Below are 17,449 nucleotides of genomic sequence, written 5' to 3'. Positions count from 1 at the left end.
TTGTGTCTGTCTGTCTCTCTCTCTCTCTCTCTCTCTCTCTCTCTCTCTCTCGCTCTGTGTGTCTGTCTGTCTCTCTCTCTCTCTCACACACACACACACGCAAATAGGTTACATATTGGGGAGAGGTAGATTGGTTGGGATAGTCCATAAAAAATTATTCAGTCTGTGGAGATTGGTGATTCGACTGGCTTCTAGCTGAATTCAGTGGTCCTGAGGCTTGTAGTTTGAAGAGGTAGATGACTGGTTCAGTGGAGATAGCAATATGGATGATTTCCTCCAACAGGGTTTCTGATTGTAGCTGCAGTATACAAAGGTGGCCAGTCAACAAGCAGGATTTAAAGCTTTCAAGCTGGAATGGAGAGAGAGAGGGAACCCCACTTAAGGTCTGCTCATGTCAGTGTCCAGTTGCTTTTCCTCTGCTGTGGTGAAAACACCAGCTTAAAAGCACAGATGGGGAGGGCTTTTGTCAACTGACAGTCACTCAGTCATTCAGACAGAGCAGTTAGCAGTATTTCTCTGCTTGCTGAGAGAACAGGTAGTTCCTTTAAACTTCCTGGGTCTTGATTCTTGCTGGGATATTAGCAGACATTTTCTCTCTCTCTCCTCATAGGCATTGCAGTCTAGGATCATCTTCTTCTTTGGCCTCCTTGTCTCGAGAGACAAAGGGTAAGTGCCTAGAGGTGGTTAGTGGTTTGTGGAGCAGCGCCTGGAGTGGCTATAAAGGCCAATTCTAGAGTGACACTCTTCCAGAGGCGCTGCAGATAAAATTGGTTGTTGGGGCTGTTACACAGTTGGCTCTCTCCTTGCACTTCTGTCTCTTTTCCTGCCAACTGCTAAGTCTCTTCGACTCTCCACTCTTTAGCCCCGCCTTTATGGCTGTCTGCCAACTCTGGCGATCACTGGCAACTGATTCCCACGACTTGTGGTCAATGTCACAGGACTTCATGTCGCATTTGCAGACATCTTTAAAGCGGAGACATGGACGACCGGTGGGTCTGATACTAGTGACTAGCTCGTTGTACAATGTATCCTTGGGGATCCTGCCATCTTCAATGGGGCTCACGTGGCCAAGCAATCTCAAGTACCGCTGGCTCAGTAGGGTGTATGTGCTGGGGATGTTGGCAGCCTCGAGGACTTCTGATGCCAAGGATTCTCTGGAGGCAACGAAGATGGAATGAGTTGAGACGTCGCTCTTGGCTGGTATATGTTGTCCAGGCCTCGCTGCCGTAGAGCAGGGTTCTGAGGACACGGGCTTGAAGCACTCGGACCTTTGTGTTCCGTGTCAGTGCGCCATTTTCCCACACCCTCTTGGCCAGTCTGGACATAGCAGCGGACGCCTTTCCCATGCGCATGTTGATTTCTGCATCGAGAGACAGGTTACTGGTGATAGTTGAGCCTAGGTAGGTGAGCTCTTGAACCACTTCCAGAGCATGGTCGCCGATATTGATGGATGGAGCATTTCTGACATCCTGTCCCATGATGTTCGTTTTCTTGAAGCTGATGATTAGGCCAAAATCGTTGCAGGCAGCTGCAATCCTGTCGATGAGTCTCTGCAAACACTCTTCTGTGTGGGATGTTAATGCAGCATCGTCAGCAAAGAGGAGTTCCCTGATGAGGACTTTCTGTACTTTGGTCTTCGCTCTAAGACAGGTAAGGTTGAACAACCTGCCATCTGATCTTGTGGAGGAAAATTCCTTCTTCTGAAGACTTGAACGCATGTGAGAGCAGCAGTGAGAAGAAGATCCCAAACAGTGTAGGTGCGAGAACACAGCCCTGTTTCACACCACTCAGGATAGGAAAGGGGTCTGATGAGGCACCGCTATGCTGAATTGTGCCTTTCATGTTGTCATGGAATGAGGTGATGATACTTAGTAGCTTTGGTGGACATCCGATCTTTGCTAGTAATCTGAAGAGACCACATCTGCTGACGAGGTTAAAGGCTTTGGTGAGATCTATGAAAGCAACGTAGAGGGGCATCTGTTGTTCGCGGCATTTCTCCTGTAGCTGGCGAAGGGAGAACAGCATGTCAATGGTGGATCTCTCTGCTCTCTGCAGTCCAGGATACAGTGTAGGAAACTAGGTGATCATCTTAAGCTGAGAGGATGACCTTGCTGGCATCTTGGCTTTTTAAAAAAAAAAATGCAAATTCAGATCTCCAGCCAGTTGACCAAAGAAAATTATCATTCAACAAAACACATTGGCGTAACACCATTGACTGTGAGGCACTAATTATGAACAGTTGAAGGTAAATAAGCAGCTGTTAAATATAAACATCTGTCACTCCCAGTTGATTTTTATTTTTAAAGTTTTATGCCTTATACACTGGCAACAGATGTTTTCCATTTTGATAGTCTGTGAATAATAGTTACTTAGAATTTGTCAAATTGCTATGTTGTGCGGGTGGGGGTGCGGGGGGGCGGTGCAGGCGGGGGTGTGGTTATGGTCATACATGAGAGTTGTTTATTTTGCAGATCCAACCTACTATCGAATACAAAGCTTAACTAAAAATGCATTGTTTTCCTTGGGAGGCTTAGCTGGTTCTGGGAGTCATTCAGAATACGATTCTTTTGTTACGATTCCTCTTGTTAATGTGCAGTGTCTCCTTGCCAAAAGTAGTAATTTTAAGCACTTCTGACAGCCTCATTTTAGGAGTGTTCGTACTCAAAATCCTCTACCAGTTCTCTGTCACAATGTAGTGGCTCCTAGTGCATTTTTGGATGCAAGCAATTTATACAGCTGGTGTACAAATTGCCTTTCACCAGTCCAACTTGTCCCTACTTTCAGATTTTGGCTTCTGTATGGCATAGGTCATTATCTTATTATAATATCAGATTACTAGATTGGCTCTCAATATGTTGTCGCTCAGTGACAGAATCTTGTATGACATTTTTAAATTAGGGTATTGCTACAGGAAAATACCATGCTGGACTGCTTACCAATAGTGAAGAATGGGAACGGGCCTGTGTAAAAGCCGGGCAGAACAGTGGTGATCTTGTGCAGCCGATGGTCTACTGTCCTGAGCTGCATTTCAGCGAATTTACTTCTGCTGTGGCAGACATGAAAAATTTTGCAGCTGTAAGTTGATAATCGACAACTCAAAGTTAACCAAATGTGCACTCTTTTTGGGGCGATGTTTTGTTAATTATTTTAGGTTTGTGGGCTTCTGCTTGAGATGGAGGTGTAGCTGTCCCGTGCAGAGAAACCTTTTCTTCATTGATTTGCAAAGTAGAATCTCATAGCATAAAATTTAACAGCAAAACTAAATGTTAAATCCAGTCATCTGAACCTTTACTGTGCCCAATAAACTAGTTGGCTGTTATCCAGTTTGCAAGTTAATAATGTTTGTAGCAAGTGAAGATTTAATAAAAATTATCTTTTGTCAAGATGAGGAATGTTAGTACTGGGAGATTGAATTGCCATTTTGAGTACCCAGTTTTTGCTTCAAACTTTCACTGGGCTATGTGCAGAGGAAAGGTCTCTATAATCCGTCCATCAATGTTCTTTAACAGTACCGTATGACCAGCATACCATGCTACACCATTGTGATATTGCCACTTCCCCTGTCCTCCATCCTTTTGGCATTTCTGCATGAGATTGCCAGTTAGGGTCTGCTTTCTGTTGCAAGATCCAGGACTGCTCGGAACTGGATTGAAACTGACCAGGCTTATTTTGGTTAGAACTTTTGCAACTAACTGACAGAAGAAAGGTAAATGCTGAGCAGAAAGTAAAGGGGTTTACGAAGGAAGACTAAAGACATGTAGAACTGGATTTTAGGAAACATTTGAAGAAGAAATACTGTGGTGAAATGGGTGTTATAGGGCATGGTTGGCATTTTTGAAGTATTCGCCTTTATACCAAAGTGGGGGACAAACTGTAATTCAGTCAAAGGATGGCCATAGGATACAGGGGAGTGTGGCAGGTTGGATCCAAAATTGGTTCAGTGACGGGAAGCAAAGGGTAGTAGTTGATGGATGTTTTTGTGAATGGAAAGTTGTTTCCAGTGGTGGTCCACAGGGCTCAGTGTTGGGCCCCTTGATGTTTGTGGTAGATATTAATGATTTGGGCTTAATTGTGGGAGGCATGATTGGGAACTTTGCCGATGACACAAAAATTGGTCGTGTAGTTGAATGTGAAGAAAATGGCTGTAGACTCCAGAATGATATCACTGGTTTGATTGAGTGGGCGGAAAAGTGGCAAATGGAATTCAATCCAGAGAAGTGTGAGGTAATGCACTTGGGGAGGGCAAACAATGCGAGCAAATACAAAATGAATGGGAGGATATTGAGAGGGGTAGAAGAAGTGAGAGGTCTTGGAGTGCATGTCCACAGGTCCCTAAAGGTGGCAGGACAGGTAGATACAGTGGTGAAGAAGGTATATGGAATGCTTTCCTTTATTGGCCGAGGTATAGAATATAAAAGCAGGGATGTAATGCTGTAACTGTATAAAACGCTGGTTCGGCCACAGTTGGAGTATTGTGTACAGTTCTGGTCACCACATTACAGGAAGGACATAGTTGCTCTGGAGAGAGTGCAGAGGATATTTACAAGAATGTTGCCAGGGCTCGAAAGTTGCAGCTATGAGGAACGATTGGATAGGCTAGGGTTGTTTTCCTTAGAACAGAGGAACACTTAATTGAGGTGCACAAAATTATGAGGGGCCTAGATAGAGTAGACAGGAAGGACCTGTTTCTTTTAGCAGAGAGATCAATTACCAGGGGGCATAGGTTTAAGGTGATTGGTAGAAGGATTAGAGGAGACATGAGGAAAAACCTTTTCACCCAGAGGGTGTCTGGAATTCACTGCCAGCAATGGTGGTGGATGCAAAAACCCTCAATTCTTTTAAAATGTACCTGGACATGCACATGAAGTGCTGTAACCTGCAAGGCTATGGACCAGGTGCTGGAAGGTGGAATTAGATTGGGCAGCTAGTTTTTGGCCAGCACAGACATGACGGGCTGAATAGCCTCCTTCTGTGCTATAATTTTTCTATGGTTCTATGGAGTGGCTGGACTGGCTGAGGAAGGTTATCTAAATAGTGTGTGATCAGGTTGTGGGCAGATTTGGAAATGAGGTTGAGGATCTTGGAAGTGGATCTTTTGAGCAGAGAAGCAGCAAATAAAAACAAGAAATGCTGGAAATACTCAGCAGGTCTGGCAGCATCTGTGAAGAGAGAAGCAGAGTTAATGTTTCAGGTTCTGATGAAAGATCACAGATCTGAAACATTAACTCTTGTTTCTCTCTCCACAGTTGCTGCCAGACCTACTGAGTATTTCCAGCACTTCCTGCATTTAAAAAGTACTTGGACAGGCACTGAAGTGCTGTAACCTACAAGGCTACAGACGAAGAGCTGGGAAGTGGCATTAGATTGGATAGCTGTTTTTCAGCACAGACATGATGGGCCTTCTGTGTAGTAAATGTTTATGCTTTTATACATCTCTAAACTAGTTTGTATATTACTCTTATTTTATTCACAAATGTTGAATATGTGAACATGCAGAGATTGCAAGAAAATGCTTGTTTACAAGTATAATTGTTGAAGGAAACTTGCTGAATGAGCTAACTCCAATTTAATATTGTTTTTTATTGTAGGATCGAGCCAATGCCATGAGTTCATGTGCAGGCTTGTTTATTAAAGCTCATATTGGCTTTGATTGGCCAGGAGTCTGGGTGCATATTGACATGGCTTCCCCAGTTCATGCTGTAAGTAATAGTTTATCTCGACTGTAGTTCCATTTTATGAATTACAGCCACATTCAGTAAAATCTGTGCTACTTTACTATTTTGCCTCAATGCATATTATTAGCATGGTAAATTAATTTGTTTAATCAATATCTTCAAGTGCAACAAGTGACTGACCAAAATTATATTTTATTTTAATTTGATTAATTTATAATTTATAGGAATGTTTCCTCCAGGTCCAACAAGCTATAACCTCAGATGTTTACACAGCTGTTTGTGGTGCTGTTTAGTCAAATTTGTTTCTTCCTGCAACTGCCTTGTATTCTATTTTCTATTCTTTTCCACATCTATGTCTTGGTTTTGCTTCCACGTGTTGCATTTTGCTCTTGGGAGGAGGGTGATTAAGTATACCTGGGTCTGGGATGCCAAAGTGGGCACTCAAGACAGGTGGGCCTGGAGTGGAGCTGGGGAGAACTCTGGGAGTTTGAGAGAATTTGGAATGGTTTAAGTGAGGAGCATAGTGGATGGTGACCAATGCGTATTGAATCACCTCACACTGCAGCAGCAAGGTGAAGTGATTTTAGAAGAGAATTGTTTTTTCAGTTAAATGTGCTATATACTGACAATTAAGTGTGGGTTGGCATTTCAAATCTACAATACTAGTTCATTCTCAAGTATCTGAATAACTTTGGGTTATACCAAAGCTTTACAACATTGAATCACTTGTAGCTTTTATTATAGTTTTTCTTTACAAGAAGTTTAATTAATAGATTATTGGATAGGATTTTTATGCTCAAGAAGAGTGAATAATGAGAAATTGTTCTATATGCGATGGAGTCTTGAGAAATGTACTTTTTGGAAGCTTCCCAACGAGTGTCCTCCATAAGCACATAAGAAGGAATGAAACTGGACGGACCACCGGCATCGACCTAGGCACCGGAAACGACCACGGCAAACCCAGCCCTGTCGACTTAGCAAAGTTCTCCTTATTAACATCTGGGGTCTTGTGCCAAAGTTGGGAGAGCTGTCCCACAGACTAGTCAAGCAACAGCCTGACATAGTCATACTCATGGAATCATACCTTACAGACAATGTCCCAGACACTGCAATCACCATCCCCGGGTATGTCCTGTCCCACCGGCAGGACAGATCCAGCAGAGGTGGTGGCACAGTGGTATACAGTAGGGAGGGAGTTGCCCTGGGAGTCCTCAACATTGACTCCGGACCCCATGAAGTCTCATGGCATCAGGTCAAACATGGGCAAGGTAACCTCCTACTGATTACCACCTACTGCCCTCCCTCAGCTGATGACTCAGTACTCCTCCATGTTGAGCACCACTTGGAGGTAGCACTGAGGGTGGCAAGGGCACAAAATGTACTCTGGGTGGGGGGGCTTCAATGTCCATCACCAAGTGTAGCTCGGTAGCACCACTACTGACCGAGCTGGCCGAGTCCTAAAGGACATAGCTGCTGGACTGGGTCTGCGGCAGGTGGTGGGGGAACCAACACGAGGGAAAAAGATACTTGACCTCGTCCTCCTCAGTCTGCCTGCCGCAGATGCTTCTGTCCATGACAGTATTGGTAGGAGTGACCACCGCACAGTCCTTGTGGAGACGAAGTCCCGCCTTCAATTTGAGGATACCGTCCATCGTGTTGTGTGGTACTATCACCGTGCTAAATGGGATGGATTTCGAGCAGATCCAGCAATGCAAAACTGGGATCCATGAGGCGCTGTGGGCCATCAGCAGCAGCAGCAGAATTGTACTCAACCACAATCTGTAACCTCATGGCCCGGCATATCCCCCACTCTACCATTACCATCAAGCAAGGAGACCAACCCTGGTTCAATGAAGAGTGCAGGAGGGCATGCCAGGAGCAGCACCAGGCATACCTCAATGAGGTGTCAACCTGGTGAAGCTACAACCCAGGACTACTTGCATTCCAAACTGCGTAAGCAACATGCGATAGACAGAGCTAAGCGATCCCATAACTAACGGATCAGATCGAAGCTCTGCAGTCCTGCCACATCCAGCCGTGAATGGTGGACAACTAAACAACTAACTGGAGGAGGTGGCTCCACAAATATCCCCATCCTCAATGATGGGGGAGCCCAGCACATCAGTGCGAAAGATAAGGCAGAAGCATTTGCAACAATCTTCAGCCAGAAGTGCCAAGTTGATGATCCATCTCGGCCTCCTCCTGAAGTCCCCAGCATCACAGATCCCAGACATCAGCCAATTCGATTCACTCCGCGTGATATCAAGAAACGACTGAAGGCACTGGATACTGCAAAAGCTATGGGCGCTGACAATATTCCGGCAATAGTACTTAAGACCTGTGCTCCAGAACATGCTGCACCCCTTGCCAAGCTGTTTCAGTACAGCTACAACACTGGCATTTACCCGGCAATGTGGAAAATTGCCCAGGTATGTCCTGTACACAAAAAGCAGGACAAGTCCAACCCAGCCAATTACCACCCCATCAGCCTACTCTCAATCATCAGTAAAGTGATGGAAGGTGTCATCAACAGTGCCATCAAGCGGCACTTGCTTAGCAATAACCTGCTCAGTGACGCTCAGTTTGGGTTCCGCCAGGGCCCCTCAGCTCCTGACCTCATTACAGCCTTGGTTCAAACATGGATAAAAGAGCTGAACTCAAGGTGAGGTGAGAGTGACTGCCCTTGACATCAAGGCAACATTTGACCGAGTAAGGCATCAAGGAGCCCTAGCAAAACTGGAGTCAATGGGAATCGGGGAAAACCCTCTGCTGGCTGGAGTCATACCTAGCACAAAGGAAGATGGTTGTGGTTGTTGGAGGTCAATCATCTGAGCTCAAGACATCACTGCAGGAGTTCCTCAGGGTAGTGTCCTAGGCCCAACCATCGTCAGCTGCTTCATCAATGACCTTCCTTCAATCATAAGGTCAGAGCGGGGATGTTCGCTGATGACTGCACAATGTTCGGCACCATTCGTGACTCCTCAGATACTGAAGCAGTCCACGTAGAAATCCAGCAAGACCTGGACAATATCCAGGCTTGTGCTGATAAGTGGCAAGTAGCATTCGCGTCACACAAGTGCCAGGCAATGACCATCTCCAACAGGAGAGAATTTAATCATCTCGTGACATTCAACAGCATTACCATCGCTGAATCCCCCACTATCAACATCCTAGGGGCTACCATTGACCAGAAACTGAACTGGAGTAACCATATAAATACTGTGGCTACAAGAGCAGGTCGGAGGCTAGGAATCCTGAGACGAGTAACTCGCCTCCTGACCCCCCAAAGACTGTCCACCATCTACAAGGCACAAGTCAGGAATGTGATGGAATACTCTCCACTTGCCTGGATGGGTGCAGCTCCAACAACACTCAAGAAGCTCAACACCATCCAGGTCAAAGCAGCCCGCTTGATTGGCACCCCATCCACAAACATTCACTCCCTCCACCACAGACACACAGTGGCAGCAGTGTGTACCATCTACAAGATGCACTGCAGCAATGCACCAAGGCTCCTTAGACAGCACCTTCCAAACTCGCGACCTCTACCAACTAGAAAGACAAGGGCAGCAAATAAATGGGAACACCAGCTCCTGCAAGTTCCCATCCAAGTCATACACCATCCTGACTTGGAACTATATCGCCGTTCCTTCACTGTTGCTGGGTCAAAATCCTGGAACTCCCTTCCTAACAGCACTGTGAGTGTACCTACCCCAAATGGACTGCAGCGGTTCAAGAAGGCAGCTCACCACCACCTTCTCAAGGTCAATTAGGGATGGGCAATAAATACTGGCCTGGCCAGTGACGCCTACATCCCATGAATGAATAAAAAAAAACATAAGCAGTAGGTGTCGGCCATAACAGCCCCTTGAACCTGCTCCAACATTCAATAAGATGAGACCAGATCTTCTACCTCAACTCCTCTTTCTCAACCTAGCCCCATATCCCTTAATTCCCTACTTGTCCAAAAGTCTATCGATCTCATTCTTGAATATACTCATCAACTGAGCATCCACAGCTCTCTGGAGAATTCCAAAGATTCACAGCCCTCTGAGTGAAGAGATTTCTCCTCATCCCAGTTCCATTGCAGTTTATTTTTACATTTTTCTGTAAACAGGGCAAATTGTGTAAGACCAGCGAAACTAACGTTTACACTTTTTTTCCATCAGGGCGCACGTGCTACAGGCTATGGGGTGGCATTACTTCTAGCATTGTTTGGCTGTGCAACAGATAATGCATTATTGAACCTTGTTTCACCAGTTGGTGTGAATTTCACTGCAGAAGGTGATGATTCAATGGAAAATTGCTCCAAAAAGAGACGATTGGTTTGAATTCTGCTTCAGAATATGTTCATTCACTATTTGTATGGATTTTGGCATGGACAGTTACTGAGCCTGTGCGAGGCATCTGTTTTGAATTACGCTTATGCGTTAATATTTAGGTTCACACGGCAGTTATTCTTACAACTACGTCCTTGATGGTGGAAATTTGCCGGACGCTTGTCATTTGTAGAGAAAAATTGGGTCATGTTCCAAGTTTAAATTTCAAATGACCCAATAGGAATCTATATCACTTTGACTTCATTACTATAACCTGTGATCTATCGACTTGCAAGAAGAAATTGCAACTTTTAGCATAAATTAAATATGATTCTCCAAGCACTTCCTAGTGTATTTGAAAGTTTTATTTTCAGTTTCTCCTGACTTACGTTGATATACACTGACAAAAAGTCCTTAATCATGCAGTTGGTGCCTAACTTGCAGGTTAGGTTTTACAGCATTTGTAATTTGGTCTATAAACTGGCTGTGGGTCCACTCCACCTTCAGCAGTGGCCCTCAACAGCTTTCCTCCTTTGTGCATCACTCCATTTCAAGGTTTGCCCTGCTGTGGAATGTTGCCAGAGCTGGTGTTCAGTTCTTACCCTCTTTTCTTGCAGTGAGAAAATGGTGACAAGGCAGTCCAGCACCCATGGAGCAAATGCATGGGCAATATTAAAGCTAAAAGATTGTCACTGAATCCAGGAATTGTTTTTCCAAGTTGCTGGAGGAAATGTATTCATTTCAGGTATTTAGATGAGGCTGCAGTGTTAGCATTCTACTTCCATGATACTTCAAGCATTTTATGGAGTCTGGAGGAGTACACTTTATATAAATTAATAGGATTTTTTCACTTTTTAAAAATTATTTTATTTTATTGAAGACTGTCTAAATTGAGTAGCTGAGCCTCCTTGGTTCAATTGGTACTTTTGCCAACTGAGTGTGTCCCCTTGGGCTCAGGAGTTATTCCTTAGAAAACGATGGGGACGAAGACCTCAGACCAGTATGAACTTTGTTTGAGAACTGAGAGTCCCTAGAAATGATGGGACTTCCTATGGATGCAGAATATTAATCTGAATGCATGGTATATGGGGCTGAAATACAGAATAATGCTCAGGCCAGTTTGAAGTTGAGGCTATGCTATTTCCTATCTGTCAGCATAGGGATGATCCCTATTAAGCAGACACTGAAGCAGCTGAGTAAGGAGAGCTACCCAGCTTGAGGTGCTCTCTCTCTGAGCCGTGAGATTGACACATCTACAAAAACATCAGCAAATTCTGGTTGGCGTATTCTTTTTGCAAAAAAAAGTACGCTCTTTACATTTGCCTTCCTTTTTAAAAATTACTTGTGCTGAGACTTGCCTTTCTCTTTAAGAAATGCCACATGTTCTATCAGCCTCACTAAGCTTTAACACAAACTGACTTGATTAATGCCTTTTAATATGCATTCTTTTTGGAAAACATAGACCCATTTGTTTGTATATTATAGCTGCAAGACCATGGGATTTTAAAATAACAAATTTGAGCACCATTTATTGAACTGAAAATACATATGTGAGTTTCAGCAAAGGCTGCAATGGCTTTAATTCCACAATTTTTTTACATGGAGTCCTACAAGGATGGGGGTTATATTCTGGACTAAGGTCAGGTTTTTTTTTACTTGTATGAAATGTATGTACTTTAGAAACTGCTGTTAGCCAGATTTGCACAATGGAATCCATAAAACTTGAGATGAACTGCTGGTCACATCCATCGCTTATGATGTCTTTCCTGCGCGTTCTCTTCGCCCACCCTCTTTCTCTTCCCCCCCCCCCCCCCCCATTGCAACATAGAAAAAATGAATTTTTGAAAATTGAGTTATATGAAAGCTGCTCTGTTTAAATTTAGAGAAGTAACCTTGTCTGATTTAATTCTAGAATAGCTAAAAATTATTGTTCCTCAAACTTTTACAATGAATAGTCTTGGCTCTACCTCACATATACTTCTAAGCCAGTTTATGTGAAGATTTGTCTTGCCCAAATGTAAAGACATTTTTGTATATTTTTATGCATTTGAAATTATGTATATTAAATAATTCAACACTTTGCAAGATTCTTCTTGTCTGTTTAATAACTGTCATTGCAATCATCATTGTAAGCAAGTGTTGATCTGGCTACTTATGCATTTCCTGGACTTGGCTTTTCTTTCCATTTTGGAGTATCATTATTCACAAATCTGAGGTGTGCTGATTAATTCCTCTTTTTAAAAAAAAAAATACAAAATGGGCTTGAAAATGATAATTATTACCAGGGTGCTAAAAATCTTGATCTGCTCAAAAAGTTAGCTTATAGATGAGATGCATTGTGGTGTCAAGGAACACTTGATCATTCAGACTTTTTCACTTACCTGCTGTCAGTTCCACTCCAAACACCTTCACCTCACTTCTGTTTCAGTGAGTAGCCTGTATCCATTCATTCCTTGCTGAATCAGCAATTTACCCATTCCTGTTTGAATTTTGAAGTTTGAAGTAAACTGCCAGTGTGCATGATAGATATTTGACAAGTTAACTCAACATAAGGAGGAGTTAAGGTTCAGTCATTAGTTCGATTTTCTTAGCTTACTGCTCCACTCAACACCAAACTGCCATAGTCATAGAGTTATACAGCACAGAAACAGGCCCTTCGGCCCAACAGTGGCCTGTTTATTTTATTTTGTAACTGTAATGTAATGTGCTGCAGGCAGCAGGGTGGAACTCAAGAGCTTTAAAATAAGCTGTTCACATAATTCTACCTAAAATAGCTAATGAGTGGTGTAAAATAAAATCCTAAAATCTCGTTTTGGAATCCTATTACCACATTTGTGGGTCAGCCATGTCTCATTGGTAGTACGCTCACCACTCAGTGGCAAGAGTTCCTAGAGTGTATTCAGGAAAATTTTCTACAGCAGTATGTTTCCAGTCCAACGAGAGGGGAGGCACTGCTAGACCTGGTTCTTGGCAATGAGGTGGGCCAAATGGATTCGATATCAGTAGGAGAACAATTAGGGGACAGTAAAATAAAAGCAAAATACTGCGGATGATGGAATTCTGAGATAAAACAGAACATACAAACATACAAATTAGGAGTAGGCCACTTGGCCCTTTGAGCCATTCAATAAGTTCATGGCTGAACTGATTACTCCACATTTCTACCTACCCCCGATAACCTCCACCCCTTGCTTATCAAGAGTTTATCTACCTCTGCCTTAAAAATACTCAAAGACTCTGCTTCCACCGCCTTTTGAAGAGGAGAATTCCAAAGACTCACGACCCTCAGAGAAATAATTTCTCCTCATCTCTGTCTTAAATGGGTGACCCCTTATTTTTAAACAGTGACCCCTAGTTCTCCCAGGAGGGGAAACATCCTTTTCACATCCACTCTGTCAAGACTCCTCAGGATCTTATATGTTTCAATAAAGTCGCCTCTTACTCTTCTAAATTCCAGTGGAGACAAGCCTAGCCTGTCCAATCTTTCCTCGTAAGACAGCCCGCCCATTCAGGTATTAGTCTAGTCAACCTTCTCTGTACTGTCTCTAACGCATTTACATCCTTCCTTAAATAAGGAGACCAGTACTGTACACAGTACTCCAGATGTCGTCTCACCAATACTCTGTGTAGCTGAAGCATAACTTCCCTACTTTTGTATTCAATTCCCTTTGCGATAAACGATAACATTCTATTAGCTTTCCTAATAACATGCTGTACCTGCATACTAACCTTTTGCGATTCATGCACTAGTGTCTGCATTTACGTAGGAGGATGCGGGGTCTAACCTTTCACATTTTTCAGGGATGGCTGATGGGACAATAGGGGTTTTCATCTGGGATTCCTCCTGGACCTCCTTTAACCTGCCCTTTTGGTCCCTTTTTCCCCTTCCATGTCTAACCTTTTGCTAGCCTTGTGCCTGCCTGTCCCCTTTTGTTCTTGGCGGGGGTCCCTTACAGTTCACCAGCCCTCTGCTGGAGGGTCTTCATAACACCAGTACAGGACTTAGGGGTGCAGGTTTCACTGTAGGTTGGGGTTTCCCCTTAACCTGGGACATGTGGCAACTCCTGCAGTACTCCACCACATCTTTGTGGAATTTTGGCCAGTTAAATTGCTGTCCTATGCGGGCTTTGGTTCTTCGTACGCTGGCATGTACAGCCACTGTAGTCTCATGGGCTCTTAATATTTCTGTCCTGTACCTCTGTGGCACCACTAACTGGTGAACTACTGTCCACTAATTGCTCTCAGCCTGTGAGGAGCACTCCCTTTCCTCATCAGTACCTCATTCTTTAAATAGTGGCAATCAGGGACTCCCTCTACTTCACTTTCAGATTGGGCAGCCTTTGCTAACTCTTGCAATACTGGGTCAGTTCACTGGGCCTCAGCAAGGGAAAATCCATTTAATTAATTCCCTGGGTCTCCTAACTTTCCAAAGAAAGTCTCAGATAGGCAGACCTTATGGTCATCTACCTGCAGTGCCAATGCAGTCTGCTCTGGGGGTGCTGGCTTAATCATAGCCTGATTCACTGCACATTCACGGAAACTGCAAGGGTCTGTCTCCTGCCCTGTCCTGTCTCTCCGACCTAATGCGGTCTGTCTTTCACTGCAGGGGGGTGGGGGGGCTACCACCTTCACCCCCGCCAGATCATTACCTAGGAGCTGGTCGACCCTAACCACAAGTAAACTAGGCACAATCCCTACCGTCACCGGTCCCAAAACTAGGTCACGCTTTAAGTGTACCCGGTGTACAGGTACAGGCATACTCTGTCCTCCAATACCATTCATCACCATTCTGGTATTCACTGCTCTCTCAGGGGGAAGGGTCAGGCCTTTTCCCAGTAAAAGGGATCAAGTTGCCCCAGTGTCCCTGAGAATTACTATGGGCTTGCTTGCCCCACTTGAGGGGTATGGGGTTACTTTCTCTCCAGACACAAAACCCTCATAACATTCAGGCATCCTATTAAATTTTCCTGCACTTGCAGCCGTAAGCTTCCTGGGTCTCACTCTTACTGCAGTTAAAGCCACAGCTTGTTCTGCTGTGCATTCCATCAGGTTTTCCTCACTGAGCAGGTGTGCCCAGATTAACCCTACAGGTTTTCCCTTTAGTTTCCAGCAGTCAGCCCTTCTTTATTACAATGGAAGCACACAGGTCTCTGGGTCTCACTCTTGCTCACAGCACCTTCCTTTTTGGCTAGAGGAGGGCCCCCTGTGTCTCCTGCTTTCCTTTCTCTCCCAGGACTGCTTGGGCTCCTGTCACCTTCCCAGCCTTTGTCCTTTTTGGATTTGTGGGGGTGACTAGGAAAGGTTCTCCCTTGGGAAACCAACTTATAAATTAAAGCAAACTCATCGGCCAGAATTACCGCTTGCCGGGCTCTCTGGACCCACTGCTCCTCTACATGGGTCTTCATGGAGAGTGGGAGAGAGGGTTTAAATTCCTCTAACAGAATTACATCTGAGATTCTCATAGCTGAGCTGTACTTTGAGCCCTCAGCCACTGATCAAAAGCCAGCTGCTTACTTTCCAAACTCCAGATAAGTTTAATTAACTTGCCTCTTGAGGGTTCTAAGATTTTGGCCATAGGCTTCAGGGTACTAATTCATATGCCCCGAGGATACTACTTTTTGTCAGTTCATAAGTTGATGAACTCTCATCTGGTAACAGGGATTAAACCTCATGGGCTTTTTCAGTTGGCTTGCTTTGTAATAAAAGAGGTCAGGTCTCAGCTGGCCATTTTAGCTGCCTTGCCCGTTTCTCAAAGGACACAAAAAATTCTTCTACACCTTCCTCGTTGAATTTTGGAATTAGCTCAGCTAATTTTAACAATTCTGTACCCAGCCCTGAATTATGCTCCTCCATATTGGCCATGCTTTCACTGAGGTTACTCTGCCACCCCCCTAGTTAACTCAAGCCATTTCAACTCTCTGCATTCTTTCTGGAATATTCATTCTCTTTCCTCTCTCTCTTGTTCCTCTCCTTCTTCCTTTTTCTTCATGTTCCTTCTGGAAGGCTTTCTTTCTCCCTCTCCTGCCTCTCTCTCTCTCTCTCTCTCTCTCTCTCTCTCCTTCTCCTGTCTCTCTCTTTTTCTTTCCCTGTCTTCTAATTCAAGTCTTCTTTATTCCAATTGTATCTTTGCGAGCAACACCCTGTCGGGGTCTACTTCTAACCCTGTTTCTGCTGCTTCAGATTCAAGGGAAAGGTGGTTGGCCACTAGCCTTAGGAATTCAGACTTCCTAGCCTTGCCACAAACAGTGATCCTACACTGCTCACATATTTTCCTCAACTCCTCCACAGATAGTGCTTTTACCTTATCCCAAATTACTTCACCCTGGCTTGGAGAGCTACTAGCTTCAGTTACAGACATGTTAGTATTCAAGCACACCAAAGAAAACCTGTACTGAAATCTTGCTCTTTTTGATTGGGAACAATTTGGTTTCCCACTTCCAAGTTTTTGTTTGTCTGTGGGTCAATTCCGGATGCTAGCACTCAAATTTCTGTTAACGAGCAGGTGAGAAAGGTCTAGGGTTCCCTTTTAGCCTTCACCTGGTTTTACTGCAAAAAGGTTTTATTTTGCAACAGTGTTTTTAGCTACCCCTGGGTGAATCCTTGTTCACTGCTTTCCCATTATAAGGCAAAGAAACCAGCACAAACATGTTTTTTTAGGTTTAAAGAAGAAAAGTTGAAATTTATTAAACATGAACTTAAACGCTAATTCAGTTGACACCTATGGATACAGGACGTGCCCACGCTAGCATGCATACACGATACAGACATACAAATAGAGACAGAAAAGAGCAGAAGAAAAAAATAAAGTGGGAAAGTTCAAGGCAATATCTGAAGAGCTTTTGTTACAGTTCTTCAAGCTCACTGTAGAGTCCTTGATTGTAGGTAGATCTTGCTTTTTGTTGGGGTCCAGTATTCTTCTTAAACCTGGTTTGCTGTAGGAGACTTTTCTCTCTTGGGGTTCATCTGTCTTCAGTGGATTCAGAGGCTTGTGAGAAAAAGATGGGAGCAGATAGGAGAGATCTTCTCAGTTCAGGAGCAAACCGACTTTGTCATTCAAACTGTTTGCTCAATTCAGAAAATCCCAGGTTGCCAAGCAGGTTAGTCATGTGACTAACTGGTCTGACCACATCTTGGATTGTATCACCTTAAGCAGTCTCTGGAATGCTCCTCTTACACACAGTACCCGGTGATCAAGATCCGTTGTGGGTTGAATGTGTCAGGGAATGGTCCATTGTCCTTCCAAACACCGTCTGTTAATATGCTAATATATTTTCCAGCTATGGCTGATCTGTTTAACAAGTCCTTTCTTCACTCAAGTAACAGTTTAAAATCAATGTTCATGACAAAATTAATATGCCTCATTCTTGGCAGGTGGGGGCCTAGCATGACACTTACATAAGACACTAGTTTGGCCTCAACTGCAGTTCTGGGCGCAAAAGATTCATGGAAATGGTT

The 17,449-nt window shown here is 44.0% G+C and overlaps 1 protein-coding gene across 1 annotated transcript in view; it reads left to right on the top strand.

Annotated features, from left to right (window-relative positions):
* LOC137369781 (probable aminopeptidase NPEPL1) overlaps positions 1-12,079 on the top strand; it is a 53,125-nt gene extending 41,046 nt beyond the window's left edge. The window contains exons 10-12 of the mRNA XM_068031237.1: positions 2,899-3,075; positions 5,589-5,699; positions 9,845-12,079. Of these exons, the coding sequence (XP_067887338.1) occupies positions 2,899-3,075; positions 5,589-5,699; positions 9,845-10,006 (450 nt within the window). The 3' untranslated portion in view covers positions 10,007-12,079. The remainder of the gene's footprint in view (positions 1-2,898; positions 3,076-5,588; positions 5,700-9,844) is intronic.
* Positions 12,080-17,449: the final 5,370 nt, after the last annotated feature.

Source organism: Heterodontus francisci, chromosome 5, assembly GCF_036365525.1.
Source record: "Heterodontus francisci isolate sHetFra1 chromosome 5, sHetFra1.hap1, whole genome shotgun sequence".
Taxonomy (NCBI): Eukaryota; Metazoa; Chordata; class Chondrichthyes; order Heterodontiformes; family Heterodontidae; genus Heterodontus; species Heterodontus francisci.
This window is presented reverse-complemented; position numbering and strand designations above follow the sequence as displayed.